The sequence below is a fragment of the Melanotaenia boesemani genome, chromosome 22, assembly GCF_017639745.1.
Source record: "Melanotaenia boesemani isolate fMelBoe1 chromosome 22, fMelBoe1.pri, whole genome shotgun sequence".
Classification (NCBI taxonomy): Eukaryota; Metazoa; Chordata; class Actinopteri; order Atheriniformes; family Melanotaeniidae; genus Melanotaenia; species Melanotaenia boesemani.
Genome location: NC_055703.1, coordinates 19995561 through 20021012, shown reverse-complemented (window position 1 = coordinate 20021012; position 25452 = coordinate 19995561). Strand labels below are relative to the sequence as shown.

At 36.3% G+C, this 25452-nt stretch overlaps 1 protein-coding gene across 1 annotated transcript in view; it reads right to left on the bottom strand.

Annotated features, from left to right (window-relative positions):
- The window catches only part of lama2 (laminin, alpha 2), a 177301-nt gene that overhangs the window by 110025 nt on the left and 41824 nt on the right, over window positions 1-25452 (bottom strand). The window contains exons 4-13 of the mRNA XM_041975323.1: window positions 18525-18576; window positions 16689-16879; window positions 10748-10927; window positions 10470-10559; window positions 8499-8616; window positions 6056-6234; window positions 5402-5501; window positions 4913-4970; window positions 4138-4240; window positions 3774-3914 (exon numbers count right to left, since the gene is read on the bottom strand). Of these exons, the coding sequence (XP_041831257.1) occupies window positions 3774-3914; window positions 4138-4240; window positions 4913-4970; window positions 5402-5501; window positions 6056-6234; window positions 8499-8616; window positions 10470-10559; window positions 10748-10927; window positions 16689-16879; window positions 18525-18576 (1212 nt within the window). The remainder of the gene's footprint in view (window positions 1-3773; window positions 3915-4137; window positions 4241-4912; window positions 4971-5401; window positions 5502-6055; window positions 6235-8498; window positions 8617-10469; window positions 10560-10747; window positions 10928-16688; window positions 16880-18524; window positions 18577-25452) is intronic.

Sequence of the window (25452 nt, the reverse complement as noted above, 5' to 3'; positions counted from 1 at the left end):
ACCTAAAAAAAAGACAAAGATCTAATTTGTGCACCCCTTTTCTTGGCCTTTCCCCCTGCCTGGAAGAAGATATTTAGAGAAGACAACCCTTGCTGTTTCTTAACCTGTTCCATAGATGTGTGCATGACTGTCTAGTAAGTAGTAGGTTTTACACCTGTTTCACTAGCAAACATCATTAATACTGAAAAGTTATTTGAAATAAAAACAAACAATATCTAATTGAAACAGGCTGCTGTTATCAACATTTTTCATTCTTCAGCTTCAGTGACATGGGTCTGATTGACATGAGACTGATAAATGTTGCCTAATTTTGCTAGTGCGTCCAAAAATAATAATTTGAGGTAAATAGATATATGTTTGTGTGAACCATGAACTGCTAGACTCCACTTTCTCAGCTCAACAATATTCACAACAGTGCTGCACAGACACAGAGAGGGCCAGAAAGTGTCTGAGCGTAGCAACAGTTTGTGTGGCGTAAAGTTTTTTTTTGTTTGTATGCGGAAGAAGTGCAGGTGTTGAACCCTCTCGTCAGGATGGTGAGGATGTACCATCTCGCCTCTTGACACAACACCTCCAAGTTTCGCCGGATGCCGAGCATTTGCATGCGTTAACTAAAGTAGGTACTACCTTTAACGTGTTATTTTTGACAACCTTAGCGATTATTAAATGCTTTTTCTACTAATTTTATATTTAAGGGAATTAACAGAAATTAAACTTCAAAAGTAGATATTTTTATTACCCCTCTATACAACAGACTTGCAGGTAGATGCCACACATTACAAACCTAGAGCTATTCAATGGTCAAAAAGTGGCATCAAATATACATTAATATGGTGCTAAATATAGTAGAATATGAGTTTGTATAAATCAACATTCAGATGTCTCTGCTGCCATTTTTTTTCTTTTTTTACATTATAGACATGGATTTTTGACAAGATTTCTGTGAATGAATATATGAAGTTTCAAACATAGTCGAACCTCACACTTAAAAAAGCAATTTCTTTACTGTCAGATCAGCTGCATGTGACTGAAAACATGCCTAGGTGAGTCATACTGAATGTGGACAAGCTTTACAATCTCACAGTTGTGATGGTTGTGATTTGTTGCTCCCACAACTGTAATCAACAATGTACTGAATGTTCAAACTGATTTATTCACCTGCCACACATAACATGTACAGAAATTCTTTGTGCACTCTTTGAGCTTAATATCTCAATTTGCACTTGATCACTCGGTACTAGCTAAGGCAAATTCATCTCAAAAACACCACATTTTTTACCTTACTGCTGAAGGTCCTAAATAAAACCATAGTACTAAGAAAAAAATGTCAATTACATAAAATGTATTGATGCCCATATTTCTAATGTGTCAGTGTTTTTTTTTCTTTTATAATTATTCTCATATGTTATAACACGTAAGAGTCAAGATACCTTTAACAGTTTTGTCCGTCTGTCACGTGTCAGCCAGAAAGTCTTGAAACCGACACTCCTGAAGGATTGCAGGTGTGTGTGCGTTTGTGTGAAGCAGAGAGACACACGAGCCGTTGCAATTAATCTAACCTTGGTTTCCCCTTTTGAGCACACTCACACACACGCTATCTGTATCTAAATCAGAGCTGTCAGCCTCTTCTCTCCCCTCCTCTTCCACCTCACCTGTCAGTCAAAACCTGTTTTCCTCTTGCTTCTCTCTCCTCCCTCTCACCTCTTGTCTTGCTACTCCCTTCTCCTTTCTGGTCCTCAACTCTTTTCATTTTTACTCCTTTCCTTACCTCCTACCTCTGCTCTTTGCTCCTCAAGGGTGTATGTTCTTTAAAAATAAAAAAAAATCCAATTTTTATATATATATATATATGTTTGTAATGTTTTTTTTAAATGTCGGCCTGGCTAAAACCCCTTGGGCCAAATTAACATTCCCTTGTACTTTGTTAGTTTTGATGTATGCTTGTTTATTAAACTGGTGCATCAGAATCAGTTTCCCCATCAACTAAAAGAAAAACTACATTCTTGTCAGTGATGTGAATCTTTTTTGAATGCATCTATGATCAAGCACATTTTGGTTTCAGTATGCTCAGCCTACTTGTTATAATAATAATAATAATAATAATAATAATAATAATAATAATAATAATAATAATAATAATAATAATAATAATAAGTCAATGGGTTTATGAATAAACTGTAGTTGGAAACCTATTTGACAACAGGACATATTAGAGAAGCATCTATTTTAGCCTAAACTAACTAAATTATAAATTTAATAATCTCAATAAGAACAAATGCAGTTAGACTTGCATCTCCAAGCAGGGAGGCAGACAATTAAATGTCATTAAGGTGGAGAGACCCCAGCAAACATGTCCATGGTACATACTTGTATATGTACCAATAATTAAATTCAAACAATATCAGACTTCTAGCGGTCATGGCAGCAAAAGCTCGATAGGGTAAAAATGGCACCCATGATGCTTTATTAGGTGTAAAACAAACTCACTTCATGATGTTAAAGGCTAAAGCCGACAAAGACATAATGGTCTGCTAGAAAATGTTGTGTTTATATACAAGCTGAGAGCAGCTATTCCTACGTTTAAATCTATTTTATGACATTACCTCAAGATCACTAGGTTTGTTTTCACATGACAAATTAATTCTTAATCATGATCTCAAAAGATTTCCCTTTGTTTTCTCAAGATAACTACCTACTGGTTGTGACAAGATAATCTGAGATAACAACATAGTTAACTCGTCATCTCAAGATATTGACTTTAAAAATATTTTAAAGGATGTAAGGAGTGGACATCCTCCATGTTCCATGTAATCACTTTGATAGTGATTACATGGAACCTTAGAAACATGTAAAATTCTGATGTCTCATACCAACAACCTCATTTTATGCCTCTTTTGCAAAACAGATTATCCTTTAAAGAAACAGTTACATAAAATAAGAATGTTACAGCATCACTCTAGTGAAAAGACTGACAGAGTCCTCTGTCTTGAGTTGTTACTCAACTGTAAAAACTGTCAAGGCCATCTTACAGCATCTGCGTTTGCATTTGTATTTTTTCACAAAATAAAAGTGATATTTCTAAAACTTTATAAAAGTACAATTGCAATTTGCAGGTGTTTCTATTAAATGGTGTTTAGTGCATAAACCATAATTCTCTTATAATCTCATCCCACTAGATTCCACTTTCAAGAGGATGGAGACTTCGAATTCCTTGTAAAACTCTGCATTTCACTGCTGTTTGCTATAAAGGATGGCGGTTATATTTTCCTCTTTATTTGTCAAAAAGATTTCTGTGTCCTTCTCCATACATACTGCGCCATCTTTACTTGATATGATTTGGTCACATGACCCCCTACGTCACGTCTGGTGACGTGCAAATGCTAAAAAAGTTTTTTCCATTACACTTTTGCGATATTACACTTTTTTTTTTAGATGTAGGTGTTTCCATTAACAGTTTTTTATTGAGATATTTAGGTTTGCACAATTCTACGGGTAATGGAAATGCAGCTACTGACACTAAATTATTCTGTGAACACTCTTCCTAGTGGGCAGATCTGAAATTGCAGCATTATAGCCTCCATTTTTTAATGCTAACAAGACAAAAAGCAAAGAAACACCAGATAAAACAGACAGATACAACAGATAAAAGCCACTGATACAATAAAGAAATTGATGCTTAACAAAGATCTTTTGTGACATAAAGATGATGTTAAAGATTTATTAATGTTTGATGAAGCATCACAACTGAAGAACATGAGTGTGAGAACGCCTACATTGTGATAGGTCCATGTAGAGGCAGAGCACTGACTGGCAACGCCCATGCAGGAGCACTTTTCACAGCCACGTCGGTTGTCACGTTGCAGATTGTAGAATCCAAGTTTACAACGGTCACAGTTCTCTCCTTCAACATTTTCCTGCATGTAAGATGGATTGGAGAAAGACAAAGAGAGAAAGAGGACGCAGAGCATTTATGAGCTGCCCTCAGACTGACGTTATGAGCACAAGCCTTGTTACTGCTGTGTTAATGTGCTGAAAATAATGATGACAAGGCTAGAAAGGTTAACACAGAGTACTTGTCATTATGTGTGTGTACACTAGTCTTAGTGTACGTGTGCCTGCCTGGATGTCTGTTTGTACCTTGCATACACAGGGTGTTACACATGGGTCAGTGTTTGTGCTTCCTTCCACGCTGCAGTTGCAGCGCTGACAGGACGGGTAGCCCTTATAACCGATAGCACACCTGGAGAAAAATTTGTTTAATAACAATAATTAAAGAGAAACGTGAAAGTTCAGGTCTCATTGTAACTGTCATGTCTCGGTTAAAGTGAATCCAACAGGGACCCTCTACTTTGCTCATCACCAAGAAGAGTAATATGCAGCAAACATACAAAAATTCCAAACAGAAATGCACATAAGCACATCTCCCCGATTTACAAACAAAGCACAGTTATGATGCCTCCGGCCTTTTCTGAAGACTGGTCATTAAATATTTACCTAATTTTTTTCCAGATTTTAACATTTATTTAACATGATTATCAAAGGTTGTGTTTACGTCTCTTAAAGATTAGGGCATGTAAAATATATTTTATAAAAAATTTAATTCAGTCAAACAAACAGTTGTTTAAAGGAACCACCATGTCACATCTGTACCATCTTCATCATTTATTTTGCCATGAAAGTCCCATTGAGATATGAGATTGCTTCTTCCAGGGAATCCTGGTCAGTCCTCATATTCAGTAACGTCTGTACCTAGTGTTAGCTCCCAGTGTGATAATATCACCAAAGAGCTTAATGGAAACTTTCTGACAATTTCAAAACACTAATTAAAGCAGACAACAGCTGAAAGGTTCTGCTCACCTGTCACTATGTGTCTGTCTCTTTCAGTATGTGTGTGCGTATGCGTGTCTCTCACCTGTCACATCGCAGACCCCCGAAACCCTCCTTACACCAGCATGACCCTGCTGGCTGACCTGTCAATCACAGATGTGCGCACACACACAAAGTGAGTGAGTAAAAGAAAAGAGAATATCTTTGAGGTGGCTGCACCTAAAATAGCTCCACTTTCCTCATATAAAAACAACAAAAATAGACTAAGGAATAAATTTACCTCATGATATAAATAGTTTAGCTCTGTTAAAGACATTTTTTTCAACAACAGAAGCTTACTGCTGAACTTTAGCATCCCAAATCCCAGCGGAAATCCAGCTGGAATATATCAATGTGATGTCAAAATCACTGAAGTACCACTTGCAATTTAACAAAAAAACAGAAACAAGTGTGCTCTAAATGTTTCTGTGTGCCAGCTGAGAAGCTAACACATTTATACCTTGAGACTTGGGAAAAAGCAACAATGATGGACAAAAGGAAAGAAAGAATAAAAGTTAATAAAGGATGTGCATACTGGGTGTAGCTTGACTTGAATCTGAGACACAAGTTTGGCTGACAGAACCCTGCGTGTCACATGAGCAAGGAATACAGGGGTCCTCTTCATCAGCATTTACCTGTACAAATAAAGGATTTTATTCATTTTTATATGATGCATGTCATGATGTGAACATTTTAAGAATATACAAAACATTTTTGCATAATTATATTTGCTTTTTAAGCATCAAGCAATTCTTTTCATTCCTACAAGTTGGGTCAACATATTCTATACTAATACAAAACTAAATCTTCTTCTATGACCTAGTATTTTGCACATTATTTCTCAAGTAAACCTCAAAACTGGTAAAATTTGTCCAGTCCACAAAATTAAGACCCCACCTCAGTAAATAAGTTTAATTAGCTATGTTGAATTATGTTGAACCAACGCAAACATTCAGTATTAATCATAATGCTTAAAGAAAGCCATAAAATTGTGTGAAAATCAGTCCAATGTTTTTGTTTTCCTGTTCATTCAAGAAGTTATTTCAAGTACTTCATTTATGTACAACTACAAAGAATAAGTCATTTAACAAAACTAAACTCAATGCATTTATGTCAGTCAAGCATATTTTTATCTAGTGAATAAAATATGTGCTTTCATTGATTTTTTTGGACTGTATTTCTGACATACCCCTGTGGGTCTATAGTATCCAGAAATGCAGCTCTGACAGTTGATTCCAGCTGTGTTGTCACGGCAGCCGATACAGACTCCACCGCCTCTGTATTGACCATGGACGTCCAGGCTGAGTGATAAGTCAGCAACTGTCTGATTAAAGTTGCACTCCTCTGCCTTACGATGGCAATTACACTCTGAAAACACATACACACACAAAGGAAAGTTAGTGAACTTGAGTTTTGTATTAAAAAGGATTTGCGGGTCTCACCTACTCTGTAAACCTACTATACGGTATTATATACAGCCAGGGGGACACTTCTCTAATCCTTTTAGTTTTTATGCTCAAAAGTTGAGAAAAACATCCAATTCTGCTCTATAAACAGTGCCGTAAGGTTAGTATGTTATCTCTAGGGTTCCAGAGAGGCGGGGGTAAGAGAAAGCTCTTCCTATTTACTCAGCTCGCCCTTGCCATTTTTATGCAGCTTGCTTTATTTAATAAAGTGGTCTAAAATTCATGAGTTAGATAAAAAGCTTTGTCATTTACAAATCCCATGCCAACCAGAGCTCAAACTTTTAGAGACAGAAAAGACTTGCAACTAGTTGCAGCTTTGGATCACAAGGATCTTTTATTTGAACGAAGGTTTCATCACTCATGTTGGGAGAGTTGCACATTTTTCTTGATCCAGTACCAAGAATTTTCTGGGGACAGAAAACATTCACGTAGCCAATTTGTTTTGACCAAGACTGGATTCATACAAGCTGAAACCTGTAATGAATGAAAATTTAGCTGTTACCATTAAGTTACAGAGTAGGCAGTGGTTAGCACAGATGGACCCTCCACCCACTGCTCTGAATAAAAATGGCTCACAGCTTTGGCTTGAAGGGATAACAGTAGTGGGAGACTCACATCTGGTCCAGCCCTCAAGAAAACATCATACTAGGTACTATGGATAGCCAATATTACAAACAAATTATATCAAGATATTTTTCTAAAATATCTCGATAATGATATTGATGTCTTTGGCCACACAAGAACTCAAAGCCCCTGTAAAATCCTTCCACTGGATTTCTTGCTACTTAAAGATAACAGAAAGGTCTGAATACTCGCTAAATATAGTGACACAGTTGCTAAGTTGGCACCACTGAACAGCAATAGCAGGGGTCTACTTGAGCTATTTGCTCGGATTCACTTTCGGAAGCGTAGGAAATGTGCTGTCTTTCAAAACAAAATAGCACAGTGCATTACGGCAAAATTAGTTTAATAAGCGTTTTTTTTTTTTTTGTTAATATCACTTTTTTTGTAATTGTTTGAAGCTGAAATCAACAGTCTATTTATTGCACAGCCCTACTCATCACTGCTAATCTCTTCCAGTGTTTCCTTGTTCACTCGCTCAGCTGAGCTCACTTGTGTTGCACAGGTTGAGGTGCAGTTAAATGATGTCATCTTGCTGTGAGGGTCTGATCATGTGACATGATATATTTTCTATTGGTGTAAAAAAAAAGAAATCTACCAGTATTATCATGAACTATATGATATTGCACACCTCTACTAGGTACTGGCGGTACTGTAAAGGTACAACCTTTACATTATCACAATGGTTGTTAGCCACGTTTTAAAGGTCAAGTTCAACGCCAAATCCAATATAAATATGGAGAAGTTTATCTCGAAGACTGCAGTCTTAGAAACAGCCTGAAAATAGTTCTCTTTGTACGTGTCAAACTTTGTGGAATGTTCTTGTGAAAATGAGTAAAAATAACTGGACAGAGATGATACTGTTGAGTTTATCTGCAAAGCTTGACAACCAAAACAGTCAAGATGACTAATTAGCACAAAATCTCAATGGAAATATATTTGATTTGGTGGTGGCTTTTTCAATTAATTATTTAATAACACATTCTGGTCCTTCTCAGAATAGATTAAATTCATCACGACTATTTTTCTAACAGTTGTGCCAATAGGGACCTTCTTTCATTTTAGTCATGTTGTGTCAGTGTCAAGGCAGCAAGATTAATTTAACAGGCTTCTGTTACTACAGAGCCTTTCAGAAGGTGCACTCTGTGTGAAATAAAATGAAGATTACATATTGTAACCTCGGTTTTATGATGCCAGCCTCTAGCTTCATCCATTTACTGCTACATAGTTGATCAAGGTTAATGGATGCAAAGGTGACTTTTGATGGCTTTATATGGTACCGAAGACTGATTCAGACTGTATGGGGAGAAAGTATATTTTAGTTAACTGCTATAGAATTCTGTAGAGTACATTCAGCCAAGTTGTAAGGATTGTATTGTAATGCTCATTGTTACATGACATGGTTTGTGGGTCTATGTAGCAGCACAATAAACACGTGAAACTTCAGCACTGTCTGAAAGAACTATTTTAAATTATTCAGGTGATGAGATGATGTATGCCTACAAGCAGATAAGTGTTATTTAAGTATGCAGTTGTTTGTCTTACGTTCACAAACATGTCGTGTGAGGAAGGTCCCTGCCATCCAGGGCTGTTGGTGGTAACCCGGGCAACAGCGATCACAGCTCGCCCCACATGTGTTGTGTTCGCATTCACAGCTAAACTTCTACAAACACACAGATTCGCACAAAAAACAGAAGAAAAATTAAAGACCAGTCTAGTTTTTACAGATCTTCCAATTACACAGATGTGTCCTGTGTTTGAACATACAGATGTTGTAATGACTCTAACAATCTGTCTAATGCATAGTTTCAATAATGAACAATCCACTTTACTCACATCCTCGCTACAGTCTGTTGCATTGCTGGTAATGAAAAATAACTTAATGTCCAGCTTTAGTTTGACTCTAATTCATATCAATTACACATGCTATTAAGAGACTTCACCCTTAACCGCACATTGGTTTCTTGGATCACAGAAGTTAAGCAGCTCATTTTAACTTAGGAAAAAAAAAGTATTCTAATATAATAAAGGACAATAGCCCTTTAGTCCCAACTTATCACCTGCATCAGATGTAGGATTTACTCTTTTGGTTGCATATGTTTGATCTTTGCATGAGTAACCACTCATTGTTATAGGTTATGCAAATTGTTTTTACCCTACTTTGTTTCGGTTATTTACAGGACTTTCATAAGTTTCTGGTAAACTCATTGAGGCCGACCCAAAACTATATGATTATCAAATGACCCATTTTAACGTTTTGAGCTTTAAAAGAAAAAACAAAAATTTACATCAGTGAACAGGGGATTAAACTTCTATGTCTGCCTCCATGTGGCGCCAGAATATTTCCATACATTTGGAAATGCAGAGCTCTAAATGGCAAATTAGTTATGCACATGTACGACAGAATTAACAGAAAAAAAAGAAAAGAAATTTCTCTTTTAATTAATTTTCCAACCAGGTTGTTAATTAGCACTGACGATACTTTCACCATTTCTCTCATAGGAGAGAAATAAATTCAAAACTAAACATGGAATAAAAGCCAAATGGGAAAGATATTTGCCAACTTCAAGGTTCAGTAATTCAAGAGTTTCAATAAATTGGCTGATATGGTTAGGGTGCCAGATTTAACTGAGTGGGGCGTGGAATAATAGCAAGGCAAGAGCCAAGTTTGAATTTGTTGGCATCTTTGAATTTATCCCTTTCATGTGAGACACAGAGGCCACTTGAGCTTCAGGCTGCCTTTGTGCTGAGAAAGCATCAGAACAAATGTTCTGTAGACAATCATTAACAAATCATCACACTGGTCGCCACCTTCTCTGCCTCCAGAATGGCTGCCTGGCACTTTACTAACTTGTTTACTTGTGTCAAAGAAAAAGAGGCAAGTAATAACCAGGAATAGAGATGATTAACAACACTGCAGAGATATTAAGTAGAATGCACTTGAAATACTGTATAAATAACATAATAAATTGGTATAAAGACAATTAAAATATATGATCAACTAAACAGTCTAATATTGTCGTGTATGTAGTGACATCCTCTGATGTGGGTAAATCAACAGGACCTGACTTGCTTTCTGCAATCCATGCAAATGCCTCAGTTGGTATGGGCTTTACAGATGGAAAGAAGAGTAGAAAAAGCAAGAAACTAGAGCTCTTTACACACCGACATCTCTAACTTTCAATGACATCATCACCAACAGACCACACATCTGTGTCACATCTGAGTTGGACTACTTATTTAAGGCCTCAGGACATGTAAAGCACACAGCTTTGTGTATGTGGTCAGATGGGAGGATAAAAGAAAAAGAGAGAAAGATCAGGTGTCTGGTATCAAACACGCCTCCATTTGAGGCGAAACAAGAGACCATGCTTCACTGTGTCACCTGCGTCCCCTGAGACACATAAACAAAGTTTGATATGAGGTGACGGACAAAAAGCTGCTCTTTGATAGCAATGTGGAAAAGCTTTAAAAACTCCAACTGAACGTAGAAAAACATGGAGTGAAGTATTTTACCTTTGTAGCTGTGTTGAGTGGGCAGGCTTTGGCATGACCGTAACAGATACACATTCCTCCAACTGAGATGTCCTTGACAGAATAGTAGTACTGACAAAAGAGGAAGAGTGAGCAAAAACATATCAGGATGACCACCATAAATAATAAATCTGTATTACTTTATTATATTAGTTGATCTAAATCAATTAAAAAAAAATGGATAACAGCATAACTTTTTATCTGTTAAATAATCTTCAACCAGATTTGATCCTTTCCAGGATGTGTGTCTTGAGCCTCACCCGTCTTGTCACAATGGGATCCACATCTTTGGGGTCACTGAGTGTCAGCGTCATGAGGTCAGCGTTAAGCGTTCTGATTCGCTGGAGCACCATCCTAATGTAACGGGCGGAAGTGAAGTTCAGCAGGGCCGGGGAGGGGTCATCTGCACTAGGACGACCATTAATTAGAGATGTGTGGATCTAGGAAGAAGAGGACAGTAAAACAATGTCAAGCAACCAAATCAGGCATAAAAAAAGTTAAAACTCAGACATCGCTTTAAGATGTGTGCTACCAATCTTCTGTATGAGGTGGTCCCTTTATTATAACTTTTAGGAAAATTTTTTTTTTTTTTTTTATTGCAAGTCAATATAATTGACTAAAACGGAGTTACATGGTTAAAAATGTAGTTGAATGTAGGCAGTTTTATAATACAAGGAGCTGGCTTTAAATTCAAACCAGAATACAGTGCATTGATTGCTAGCACATATAAAAAAGAAAAAAAAGCATTCGATAATGACTGGTAGAAGAGGATTTGAAGGTTTGGTTTTGTTGTTTTTCTACAAACTAATGAAAAGGAAGCAAAGACTATACAAACCTTACTTAGAAAGGCAGCTTCAAAATGACTATATTGAATCAAAGTGCTGGTAAGGTTATGAGATAAGTGAACCTGAATAAAAAAAAAAAAGGTTTGCTCTTGTAGAATTTCCTTGAAAAGTATTTATTAGATTCCACCGTTGCTGCCGACAAGAACAATCAATAACAGTTAAATCCTCAGTCGCCCACTTCTCAGAGATTACAAAGCATCCATTCATGTACATCTGTTTTAAAATATGACTGAGCAGAAACCCCACGACCTCTACATGCGTCACATTTACAGCACAAACAACAAGTTTGGCAACTATGGAAAACAAGAGTTAGATATAGTATATATCAATTAAATGTGTTGCATGTTACTCATTTCTTCTAGAGTGCATCGGTTTCTTTTTTTTTTTAGTATTACAGCATATGTAAAAAATAAATAAAATAAAATATCATCTTTATTCCTCCAATACCTTAAAAGCTGTTCTCTTGGGTGTTTGTTTGGATCAGTGTTTCTACAACTGCATATCTGACCATAACTTCACAGAATGTAGTACAGCAGGGTTCAAAGAAAAAAAAAAAAGAAAAAATTGACCACTCAATTTGAATTGATTCAAATTGAACCAATTCAATAAAAAACTCTGAGATTAATTTCTTTATTCGTTTCCTTTCCAGGTGACAATTTGCGTGACTAACCGAAGCTCGGCGAGATTGTAGCATTTATTTACAATCGAAAGGTTGCCTTTTGTCCAAAATCAGCTTCTATCGCTAAGATAATGCCAAATTCTGATTTTTTAAATAGCACTAGTACCAGCTTCCTGGACACCTATTAATAAAAATTCTACATGCAAAATTGGAAAACTGTCAGAAACTCAAGAAATAAGGAGGATAAATGCTATTTGGTGGATTATGCTCACAGCTGTGACAAGGCACCTATATGCCCAAAATCAGCTTCTTTCGCCGAGATAATGCCACATTCACATTTTTTCCATTCGCTATTGGATTATTTTCACCTGTAAACTATCTGGCATCTTATTACCTCTCACATTAGCAACTAATGCTTTGCCATGCTCAACAAACACCAAATGTTTTGAAAAAAAAAAAAAAAAGCAATGTCACCACGCATGTATGTACTCTGAAATAAATCCCTTAATGGACTGGTAGATGTAGACAATAATCTTTTAAATATCACTATTCAGAAATCCATGTAGATGCATCATAAATTATTACAATTACCTGATTAATCCCAGATATTTCTAAGGGTCATATGAACGAGATCAGTGTTTTATATAAATAGTTATCAGAGAATGTATTTAATATTCAAGACAAATTGGTGATGTTACATAAATATCTGTAAATTAATTGATATCATATTGAGTCCGATTTATTATAAATCGAATCAAGCTTTTGTGAATCAAATCGATTTAGGAAATTAGTGGCGATACCCAGCCCTATAATAAGTATGAGCTCAGATGGGATAGTTTTTAAAATTGAAATTGGCATTTAAAGCATGCAGGAAATGATTTGTTACATGACAACTTGTTTGGCAGTCTTGCCAACAGCCAGTCCAAGAAGTTTTTCTGCACCACATCTCCAATACCAGAATCGTTATGCCTCATTTGCCCCCTTTTAGAAAGAAAGACAGAAAGACAGAAAGAAAGAAAGAAAGAAAGACAGAAAGACAGAAAGACAGAAAGAAAGAAAGAAAGAAAGAAAGAAAGAAAGAAAGAAGAGCCACAGTAACTCATGGAGGTTGGATGAAGATTTCTTGACTGATCGATTCTTACTTGCATACAAAATGTATGTCTATATGTTTTCATGAAGTCATGTTTAATAAGTAAATAAAAAAAAGGAAAAAAAAAAATGTTAAACTACCAGCACACAATTATACTGTCCAAAACATTATTGGAAACCAATACAACAAGGATATGAATTTATTTTGGAGAATTAGATTTGTCATTTCAGGTAAAATCAAACCCAAATCTTACATTGTTCTAGCACCGACCTACTTTTAAAGCAGATCAAAAGCACAAGATGCTTTGGTTAAAAACACACATCACCAATACTCAACAAGCAGCCACATAATAAGCAGTGTGAGGACTGCATCCTGTCTAAATGTCCATCTGTCTGTCTCGCTAATGTGGCCAAAAGCAACATTTGGCATCTGTAAAAAAAAAAAAAAAAAAAGTCTCAGAGAAGTGCCTGGGTGTGCTTGTGTGTGTGTCAAGGGGGAACACTTGATGGGTGTAAGCTGCACACTTGGAAGTAAGGAAGAGATGGTTGTGTATGTGTGTGTGATTCTGTGTGTGCAACGAGTGGTGGGGTGACATTGTGAATGTGTGTGCGATACTGTGACACATCGCCTACGACTCATTATGGTTTCACTGTGATCAGACAGCTAGGGAACTGTCAAGCGTGTATACACACACACACACAAACACACACAGATTCAGACACCTCCGTCGTTACTTGCAGCTCTTGACATCTCCCAGCTCGCACCCCCTCTAGCGCTCCCCCGCAGGACACAAGCACATGCAGTACAAACACACTGCACACATGCATGCACACACCAGCACCCATGTAAATGCATACACACTCAGAGAGGCATTGACAATTAGAGTCGTTTGCTGGAAAAGAAAATGTGTGCTTTCTGCATTTGTGTGTATTTATATTTGTTTTCTGCAGTCCTATTTCTCTTTATTAATGCTAGTTATAGCCGGCTCGCTCTGCTGTTTGCACTAGATGCAATCACACAGATGATCAAAGCAATTCAACAGCAAACAGTGTGTGCACAGACTGAGTTTCTGTTTCTTTAATCAATTAAAATATTTTATAAAACAGTAGTGCACATTCCCTTATCACCCGGCCACAACTTGCCTGCACAGCCATCAATCATTCTTCATTCCTGCTAATTGGCCACCAGTCCATCAGATCTTGTGTATCTTAGAACTGTGGAGTTGTAGCCTTTGTCCTGGGAGCCTACTTAAGATCTCAGGCCCTGCTTGAGTGTTTTTGGTTTTTTGTTTGTTTTTTTCCTGCTTGTCTGTTCCCTGCGGACAATGCTTTATGGGAACTGTGGAGATGCAGCAATTCAAAAAGATCAGTTAAACAACCTTTTCAGAAAAGTTGAGACAGTGTGAAATGTTTGTTTTAAAAAATGAATGTAAGGATTTATAAGTAATTGAAATATTACATTTATTGGTAAATAGGAAAAGTATAGGATAAAACTGAGAAATAGTAAAATTTTAATTTATTTTGAATTAGACACCAGCAACATATGAAAAAGGACCATGTTTGCCACTGTGTTGCATCACCTTGTGTTCTTACAGTCTGTAAGCACTTGGGAATAGAGACCAACTGGTGTAGCTCTAAAAACAAAAAGGTTTTCCCATGTTTGCTTGGTACTGGATTTCAACTGCTCAACAGTTCAGGGCCTGAATTTGCTTTCATAATGCAGCAAATATTTTCCTTCTTTTTCTTTTTTTTTCTGAAGAAACCAAGTGCATGAAAGAACATATGTTTCTGGTGCCTTTACATTTGTTCACTAAAGCAATTTCGGAAAGTTCTGCAACTGGACTGAAACTGGGTTATTTAACTTTGAGGATGTAGGATTCATGATTTTCAACAATTAATTTTCAGTTTGCTCCATCAGAGCACAGGGCATTGTTTTCTACTTCACCCAGTGCGAAACATTTCAACTCTTATCAGTCCATTTTAAAATAGCTCAGACCTAGAGATGGAAGAGTCATTTGTGTTGATTCAGCAACAAACAATGTTCACTAATGACGGTATAAATAAATCTTCCTTGCAGTGATGTCCAATACAGAATGCAAATACTCCTGAGAGCCCAAAGGACATGGCTACTTTTTTATCTTGTCACACATGACCAGAATTTTCTCTAGATTCTCTGAATTTTGTAGAGGCGTTATGTTACAAATCTCCAACTTCTTTGCAAATGTTTGATAAATTTTCCACCATTTGCCCCACAATCTTTCACATTGGTAATCCACTATTTACTTCTACAGTAACTCAAACATGTTGTTTTAATATCCAGTCAAGTTACTGATCTGTTGCCAAGTAACCCGAGTAGCAGTTGGTACTTTTTATTTCAGCATTTTACAAGTCTTTTCCCCCCATGGTCACTGATGTCATAATTAAATTAAAAATACAAAAATAAATAAATAAATAAATAAATAAAAATAAAATTCAACCTTACTTACTCTTATTCTACTGAGACCCAATCAAACCTAAATCCCACCAGCTTCAATCAGTACAATTCAGCGTAACTGAATACACTTTCAATCAACCTATATAAAAGTGGCCCATTTTACTTGACTCCCAGCCAAATATGTTTATGGACACACCATCCTGGCCTTAAAGAACCAGACAAAGTGGCACAATCTAAACAACAAAAACAAAACAGGTTATTTTTGTCCTCACATTTCCATCCACACATCTGTTTCAGATGCATATCTATTGTGTGTGTTGGAATTTAAAGTCTAATAGAATTGATTTTATTGTTAAGCACAATACTATAATTTCTTTTCTTTCTCCAGTCCAGTCTTTCTCACTTCTAATCTTAAAAACCAAAATCAAAATTGGATTAACACCCAGTCCATGGTTTCAGTTACATGGGCCTAATATGTGAAGCCTGTGTGGGCTAGCTGTATGAGTACCATAAGGGATGCAGGTGGACTAAGTGGCCATGGGCATAAACAGTGCAAATTTAAACAGTTACTTTATTTATTTATTTTATTTGTTTTTAGAAATATGGCCCCCACATTGGCCCTCACCAAGTTTGGACACAGCTGAACCCAGCCAGAACAAACTTGAAACCCATATGGGCAAATACAGGCGAGGCCACTTTGGAAACTGCAGACAAATCCACTTGGAGCCCTTATCTGCACCCCAAATGTACAGACAAGCGCTGCATAAATGTAAACAACTGCAAGAAGAAAACGCTGCAAATTCACTGACACAGCGGAAGTGCTCGGGGTTTCTGTATTTGCAGCACGTTTCTGTATTTGCAGCGCGTTCGCACCTGCCGGCCACCATATAAATGTAACCCTTATGGGCCCCACATGGACATGCTGGCTGTGGTTGGTGTTTAAATTACTCCTGCATGTTTATTCTCAACTACACTTAAAATGGTCTAGGAACTCATATACATGCTCTATAATTTCTGACCCATGAATGAAAGAAGATGCAGGTACACAAAAAGAGGCAGAAACTAGTAACAGAGTAATAACAAAGGGATAAGTAACTAAGTCTATAAAAACAACAAAAGTATACATGACGTTCAAAATGCACAGATCTGTCAAACTAATGCAGGTCAAACTCTTTGCAAGTAAAAACACCAAGTGTGTAAAAAAAAAGCATTACCTCTCCATTCTCCAGTGGGTGAATCTTTGAGTAAAATGATGTGCAGATCACTTCATCATCTCTGGTGTAGGATGGAGGTCCTGTCCGTGGCGTTATGTTGAATCTTGTCAGGCACTCTGTGTCTGTGATGGCGTAGTACTGCCAGGGTTCAAAAGTCAGGCCATCTATTGAGCGCTCCAGGATCCAATTACCTGTGGACAAAAATATTAATGATGCATCATATATGTGATGTGGAGATGAAAACAAATCAATAGCAAAAATGATGGGTCTCCAAGCTACTGTTTAGGTCACACTGATTAATATACATAGAAAACTGACAGACCATTTCATTCCTTAAAAAAGAAAAGAAGGGGGAAAAAAATGAAGCACACAATTATCTCCAGTCTTTGACTAATTGCAAGCAAACTCAAGGAATTGTAGTTAATGCAAAAGGTAAGTGAATTTTTTTAAATGCCATTAATCAGAGTGCACATGAACAGAAAAACAACTATTAAAATTTAAACTCAACTGTTTTTTTTAACTATATTTGTCAGAAAAAAAGGAATAAATTTAAATTTGAGGCTAATGTAAACACCATGACTCCTTTTTTAACATTAAGCATGAAATGCCACTTAAAAATACAGATAAACCACATAATAAACATAATATATTCATTCTATAAATTTCTACTGGGCAAAGCTTGTTTTGCCTTTAAAGCTGCATATAAAAAAAGTAAATTTCCTTCCAAGTGGTTTTATTGTTCAAACCATGCAACTGTCACATCAAATAACATTTTTACTTTTAAAATAAATTTGCTTTAACATTTCCTAAGCTCTTTGATGCTGTACAACTTTCATTTGTTTACACTTTTAAAGTATTAATATCAATAAAATGATTTTATAAATAATGTCACATTTCAGAAATTCATTTGTTTTTTAACATCCTGTTTCTCGTTTTTTTATAGATTTATTTTTTTAAAGCAGTTCTTTAAATTCCTGCTCTTTCATTTGGATACTAAATATGCACTTTATAATAACATGAACTGGTACACATCAACCATCTACTAGTATATGTTTGTGTCCTTTATTTTTTACCACATGCTATGATATTGCTGCACCTGCCAATCAAAATGCTAAATTTTGAGCAGTTGAGACTTGTATAAAGGAGCTGGAAAAAGTCCTGCTACTGACTAGATCACTGGTCTAACACAATGGTATTTATGAGCTTTTCTTGGTAGTCAATCTGAATTCTGGCAAAGAAATGTTAAGTCTTGTTGATCAGGGTGAAAAAATACTAATTAGACTGACAAAAAAAAAAAAAAAAAAGTTTTAATTATCTGCCTTTTTTTTCTAAAGACAGAACGATAAAACTAATTGACATCCTTTTACCCCTGGGGTTGTTTTTTATTACTAAACAATCCAAGTTATTTCATAGTCTATTTTCTTATTTTTATCCTTTACATAAAATTTGTTTGTATGTTATTTCTGTCCAGCCTTATGATAACTAAAAGGTGATTTTTCTTTTAAGGATCAATAAAAGCTCCTGACATTGCTGCATTGTTGACGTTCTGAAGTATTTACTTTCAACATCTGTGCAGTAACTTTTTAAAGACTTTAGTGAAAATACTAATCATTTAATGGAGTTTTAATCTTTCAATATGTTGCAGATTCTCTGTGGGGATTATTTGCTCTTAAGGCTGTAATTACTGGATTTAACTGCTTATAAGACAAAGACAGAAAATGTGTGTGCAACCTGCACTTTAATCACAACTTCTATTCTTTTATAATCAAAGCAACCATGTTTGAGACCTGAAAGAGCATGTGTCTGTCTGAACAGACAATAAAGCAGAATGCATACCTGGACGGGGTGAGTTTGCAGCCTTTATAATCACATAGGCAATTTGGAAAACCTGGAAAATTGACAAGGAGAGAAAAACATATGAAACAAAAATTTAGAATATTCTGTCACCTACAACTAGAGTTTCCTTAAAAATGCTTTGAAAGCTGTGTCTTGATCAATAAACCTAAAAAGCCATCTATACACTTACAGAACATTAGCAGCAGCAAAACCAATTCACAGTTTCATTTTTCTGGAAACTACATTAAAACCAAGGTTTGGACAGGGTCATATTAAACATCTGAACACAAATTTAAGCCCTTTTGTTATTGTCGAAATCAGAGATCTCCAACTCTAGTTCTCATGAGCTACTGTCCTGCAGGTTTTAGATGTCTCCTACTGCAACAATCCTCTGCACAAGCCTGTTAAAGACCCAGTGATTTGGAACAGGTGTGTTGCATCAGGGAAAAATCTAAAACCTGCAGGACACTAGCTCACGAGGACCGGAGTTCCTCCTAGTCTAAATGTAAACATCCTATTTGCTGCTGTAGGAGAACACCACATAGTTTACAGTTCTCACTGATTAAGGGGACATTTTTTAAACTATAATGAATGAATGAATGAATGAAAATACTTTATTAATCCTAAAGGGAAATTCAATTATATATATATTATATATAATATATTTTTAGAAAATTATTTAAATGAAAAACATCAAATATTCCCATGGTTTTCAGTAGAGGTGAAAAGGTAGAAATACAGATGGACAGACAAGGAACACACCAATAGAAGGACAGCTAGAGAGACATAGATGCAAAGATTACATGTAGGTCAAATGTGGACTCTGTCTCTCCCCCCATCCGTTTTCTCTCCACCCCTCTTTTATCTCATGATGTGGAAGGCAGTGTCACATTGCAGCAATTAGAATGAGGAGAAAGTTACCAAGTGTGTATGTGTGTTTTTGTGCAAGTGTGTGAGAAAGTGTCTTTAGGGTAACCTTATAGCAGTCATTCAAACCCCTACAAAGAGTCACTGTTACCTGTATTCATGCTGAGGACAGAGTGGTGTGTGTTTGTGTGTAATGTTTCAGCAATGGCTTGTAATATGGTGACAACTCTGGGACAGACGGGCACCTCCATTACCTAAACATAGATCAACACTGCTTACTAAGGTTGTGTGTAGGTTGTGATGAGTCATGTGTTTTAACCAGATGTGGATAAAAAAAAAAAAAAAGGACTTTTTATGTATTTAAAGCTCAAGTCATAAACACACCAATAACTCCTGTGAGAGATAACACAGCTGGTGAATAAATGGGTTTTATATTAGTGACGTGTCATGTCAGGTGTATTTAAGTTTGGATCATGTTAGTATAGACATGTTGGTACAGATCTTTTTTCTACCAATGATGATTAGACTCATTCTGAAGATAATCTTTTTCCCTATATATATGTCATTGCTTTTGCTTTTTGGTTGTTTTTCTGTTTTCAATAGAAGAAAAAAAAAAACATATAGAGTTTAATTGGCAAGACTCTGTTCACACAGATTTTTAAATGTGTTTCTTTTATGTGTTTTTCTGTTTTGACACTAAAAGATCTACAAGCTCGAAGCAGCAATGTGTCTGCAAGTTTCATCAGGTTTTGTTTAAGACCTTGTTACTTCCACTTACAACAGAGCAAACAAAATGCTCTCAACAGATGAAAAGGGTTCTAAAGAGAAAAATAAAGAAGCCAAGATTGCTCAAAGTGATCTTTTCAAGTCCATTGTCTTGGTTGTAACCCTTACATAAGAAATTACATTTTTAACTGGGAAAGGAATTTCTCATTCTCTCCATTTTTTGAATCATCAAAAGTAATATCAACATGACATTTTTTCTTTAGACATGAATATCAAATGCTCCTTTAGGCTTGAAGTCACATGTAAAAGAAAGCATATCCTCGTTTGACTAAGGTTTAACGTCACAGGGAATAAACAAAAAAAACAAATCCTCCTTTATTTAGGTAAATACACCCTCAAATGAACAACAAATCATTACATTTTACACAATGTCATTATTTATTAAACAAAAGCAAATCCAAAAGGTAGAAACAGTTTGTCAAAAAGAAAGTATACCCTTACTACTTCTATTGGAATTAGGAGTTTAAGAAGCAGTCAGATATCAAGCAATCTTGTATTTAACATAATACAAAGTAGGAAAGACATTAAAACACATCAGTTATCATGTTGAATGTTAAAGTTCCAAACTTTACAATTAGAAAAATATTGGACAAGTACGGATTTTTTGGGAGGGTTGCAGGAAAACGCCTCTTCTCTTAAAGAGAACATGTTACCACAGCTTAGGTTAGCAAAGTTGTATCTCAACAAAGAAGATTTAGGTGCACAAACATCTAACACTAACTGAAGCACTGTGATGACAATTTGCACTTATTTGGGAGCCACGGGACCAGGAGTCGACCATGCAATCCTCCATAAATCAAAATATTCTAGAGCAATATTTGACAGCTAAAGCTTGGCCTGTAGCTTGGAAGCTGACAATAAGTTTCAGCATCTAAAGTCCTTCGATTTGATAATAAGTTCAAAATGGAACTTTTTCCAAAATAATATCTAATTTCCCAAAAAATTATTAACAGTGAACCATTCTGCAGTGGGTGTGTGTTTGCCAGCAGTTGACTACATAGCAATTCTGCAGGAGAGAAGTACAATACAAATGAGACATAAGCTACAATGCTAATGCTACAAGCTTGTTGGAGTCGTTACCATTCTATCAAAACCGATGTCAGCGTGTATATGTATGGTATCATTGGTGTATTACGACCTCCGCTAATGATCTAACACATTCTTGTAAAAGAAGAATTTCAGATTTGTAAGTCGGTGTCACATTCCCTGGCCTATAGCCTGTGAATGTATTTTAAATTCTGCTGCTAAGTTGCACCAGGAGGATTGGTTACAGATTTAGTTGAGAGCTCCCTCCCCTTCCTTCTCCTCTGTGATTGGTTGACGTCAGGACAGCTCCACCTACAGCAGGAACAGCCTTCTACCCCACCTCTGTGATTGGACTCTTCAACTCCCACGTTTCCTTGGGAAGTACCAATCTGAGGGGCTCTGGGTCCTCAAAAAGGAGGAAACGCAATCATTCGGGGCAGCTGTGTTCCTTAGGAGCACAGTTAACCAATTTGGGATTGTAGACGCTGGTTGTAGTTGACCCTGGTGGTTGTAAGCCTTTAGATTCCCCGTTTGTTAGTTTACACAATTGTGTTTGATTGAGTAGAATTGATAACTTTAATTGTATTTCTGGTTAATTGTTAAGTAGAGAGAAGTTTGTTTATATTCCTTGTATAGAGTTAAATGTACTTGTAATTGTTACCTAATTACCTTTTGTTAAGTATTCTCTTGAGTTATCCGGACATGATATAATATCTGTAATAGAACACCTTTTGTTATCTAGTGACTATATTTCTTTGTTTGAACCTGGGGTTTGTTTAATAAATTGTTACTGGATATCATCTTGTTAGTCCGGCTTGTTTTGTTATCAACCCCGATACCCCTAGGTAAAGAGAGGGTCATAACACCGGGTAGGCTAAGCACCATGACGGTCTGCCATCTTGAAACTACCGCCACCAGCAAGGGACAAATGGCACCAACATGGAATCCCTGCAAGCCACCTCACAGTGATTGAGACGTGGGAGGAGAAGACAAACAAGAGTGGCTTACTGCCCCAGCAATTTGGAAAATCTCTTAAATTGTTATTCACAAAAATGTAGGACCATGCTGATGCTGCAGCAGCACGGGAGCCACTTAACCATCAGCAAGAAAGCAAAAAAGGGCACTTAAGGTAGCATTGCGCTAGCCTTCCACAGGTTGAATAAGCTTAAGATGATTAAAGATTTTAAAGGGAATGCTAAAGTTGCCAGAGAACCATTCTTCCTTCTAAACACAGAGGAACGATATCCAACAGTTTGATGTGTTGCAGTTTGCAATATTTATGACCTCTATCGGATGACGTGCTTTCATCAGTGTTGTCGAGGTTTTTTTGAGCAACTGAGGCAATACACTAAACGTTAGAATGCGATACACAATTCTGTTAGATGAAAGTTATTCTTACACAATGTGCCTTTAAAAATGAGATATTTTGACAGAATACATGCAAAAATGTTCCTTAAAAGAACAGAGTGAACTGGTAAATGCACAACAGATGATAGAAGCATCAGGCTTATTTTTCTACTCTCTTTTAAGCTGTTTTAATCTCAAAAGAGAACACATTTACTGTAGCTGATCTTCGGGCTTGAGACAAGCTGTTAGAATTTAAAGTATTCAAGTTGAAGAGAGAAACATTCAGCGATTCATTCCCCCCGATGAACGAGTAATCTGTGTTTTGTTTTTGCACTGATGAATAATTCTGAGATGCTAAAATAAACTCCTGACTCATTGCGATTCCTTTGAAATGCACATGGCTTCAGACAGAAGTGTTGAACTTTCAGCAGAGTGGAGGCAAATTATTCACTAATGGATTACAAGATTACATAATCTCCCAATATAACATGCATAATTATTTTAACCTAACTGCTTTCATTGCAGCTTGAATTTATACACAGTGTTAATTTTTTTTTTAAATAGTTCAAGTATTTTGATGCTTCCATCTAACAATCTTCTTATGAAATGGCCATGATACACCAGAAAATGGCTTTCAGTGGACTTTGTGGTGCATAACAGCCAAATTAGCAGCTAAACTGTAATTATAATGCCAAAGCAGTCAATTTAAGCTTTGTATCAGTATGGTTGTGTTGCTTACAATTAAATCCATTTTGTTTCAGTGTGCTTTGGACACAGTTACAGCGGTTTTATTGAACAGCTGGTGTTTACGGGTCATCTATGTGGAGATGTGTATAAAATTTGCTCTGGCTCAATAAACTGACATCAAGTACAATTTCCAGATCGAACATTCTAACACAAATACCTCACAAGAGAACAAAAGACTGACCAATGTGGGATCCAATCAAAACAGAACAGAAACAATGACCAAAAAGCATGAAAGTGCTTCAGGATTCAGACATAAACACACACGCAGACACACAATCATTCAGTCCCACAACTGGGTATGGCATCAGGGCAACTGAACTGGTATGCAGACTCGTTAAATTTACTGTGACTTCAAATGAAAATGTGTTAACATCTCACTGGACTAATAAAGTAGCTGTTGGCCCAGTTCTCTATAATGTGAATCATCCAGAATACTTTCCCACTTCCAAACCAAGTGCAGGCCAATGGGCAACAGATATTCAATGGAGTCATCTCATTGAGACCTCTTCCAAGACCTATTCCACCAAGCTGCCAGTAAAAAAAACAGTCTGGGGAGAAATTTTCAATGCAGCTGCATTTTGATTCATCATATCATGACAGTTTTGCAGTAAACACATTAGAAGCATTCATATTTGACCAAGAAGCACAGAAAAAATTAGGATAAAAAACTAATGTTTCTCATACAGGCTGAAACAGCCATGGGCTTTAGCTAATGCAGGCATGTTGTCCACATATAAAAAAAACAGAGCAACATGTTGTGTATTAACCATTAGAAATTCATTCGCTTTCAGTCTAAACTTCTAAAAAGAACACTTGTACACACAAAAAAACAAACACAGGATTTTGCAGACTAGGTCATAATTTGGCCCTAAGCTTTTAAATAGTTTTTAGTCTACACATAACACCAGATGCTGCAATCTCTCCCACATTCTTGCTTTGGCACAAACTACTGCTAGACATTAAACATTGGGCAGAGCAGATGGTTGGTTTATGTTGTCTCTGTTAGGAATAAAGTGCACCAGAAGCTCTGAGAATATAATTTCAACAAAGTTTATTTGTTATAAATTAAAAAGCAAAGAAAATAGATTGTGCTGCAAAATGCTGAAGGTTTTTTTTTTTTCTTGTTTGGTGTCCTTTCAGGATCATTTACAAAGAGTAAATACAGCATGAGGACATGTTGTGCTTTTTGTACTTCTTTCTCACTTTCTGGGTGGTTTATACTTGTTGCTGCACATGCAAAGATTTACAAAGGCCAATGTCCACACCTAATCAGGTCCTTAAAGAAAGAGCTATGACCACATAGCTTTTTTTTTTCTTAACCACCACATGCAAAGACAAAACAAAGTGCTTTTTTTCAGAACATCATATCTGTTTGTGTGTCTGCTCTTAAATTAAAAATCTTACAACTTTTCGCAAATGAGCTGCTAGCATCCAGATTGCTTCTTGAAATGAAACCAGTCACAAAGCCATATTAAAAGTCACCTAAATCCCCTTTTGTTCCCCCATTCCGATTCTCAGTTTGAGCTGCAGTTTATTGTCTTGACCATGTCTTCATGCCTAAATGCACTGAGTTGCTGTCATGGCTGGCTGATTAGCTTTTTGTGTTAAGAAACTGAACAGGTGTACCCTTTTGTTTTTTGTTTTTTTTTTAAACTTGCCCTGTCCACCATCGTAACAAACAGAATGATGGTCTGGCTGCTGTGTTGTGCCAAACAAATTTGCTTTGCCAAGAGGAGCTTAATGGGTATAACTGTCCTCTTGATAATCTCCTTCTTTATTTCTATATTTATTTAAATACACTGTTTTTTCTTATTTATTTGAATTCATGGAATCTTGCGGGAACTGACCGGAGGGGACAGAAAAAAAGTGAGTGTATATACTGCATTTAAGAAAACTACCACTTTAACATAGAACACATTCTATTTACTTTTTCATTAAATTTTGTAATAATCCTGTATTCATCTGCAATACTATTTAGAGGCACGGAGGCAATAGGAGAAAAAAAAAGGACGAGCAAAACTAATATTAGATTGATTTCTTTGCCAACCATTAAATGCACAGAATGTAATTATACCTATGAAAAGAAATTAAACTGCAGTCATGGTGACATGTTAATGACTTTAAGCCCATCAATCGCACCTTACACTGTGGGTGC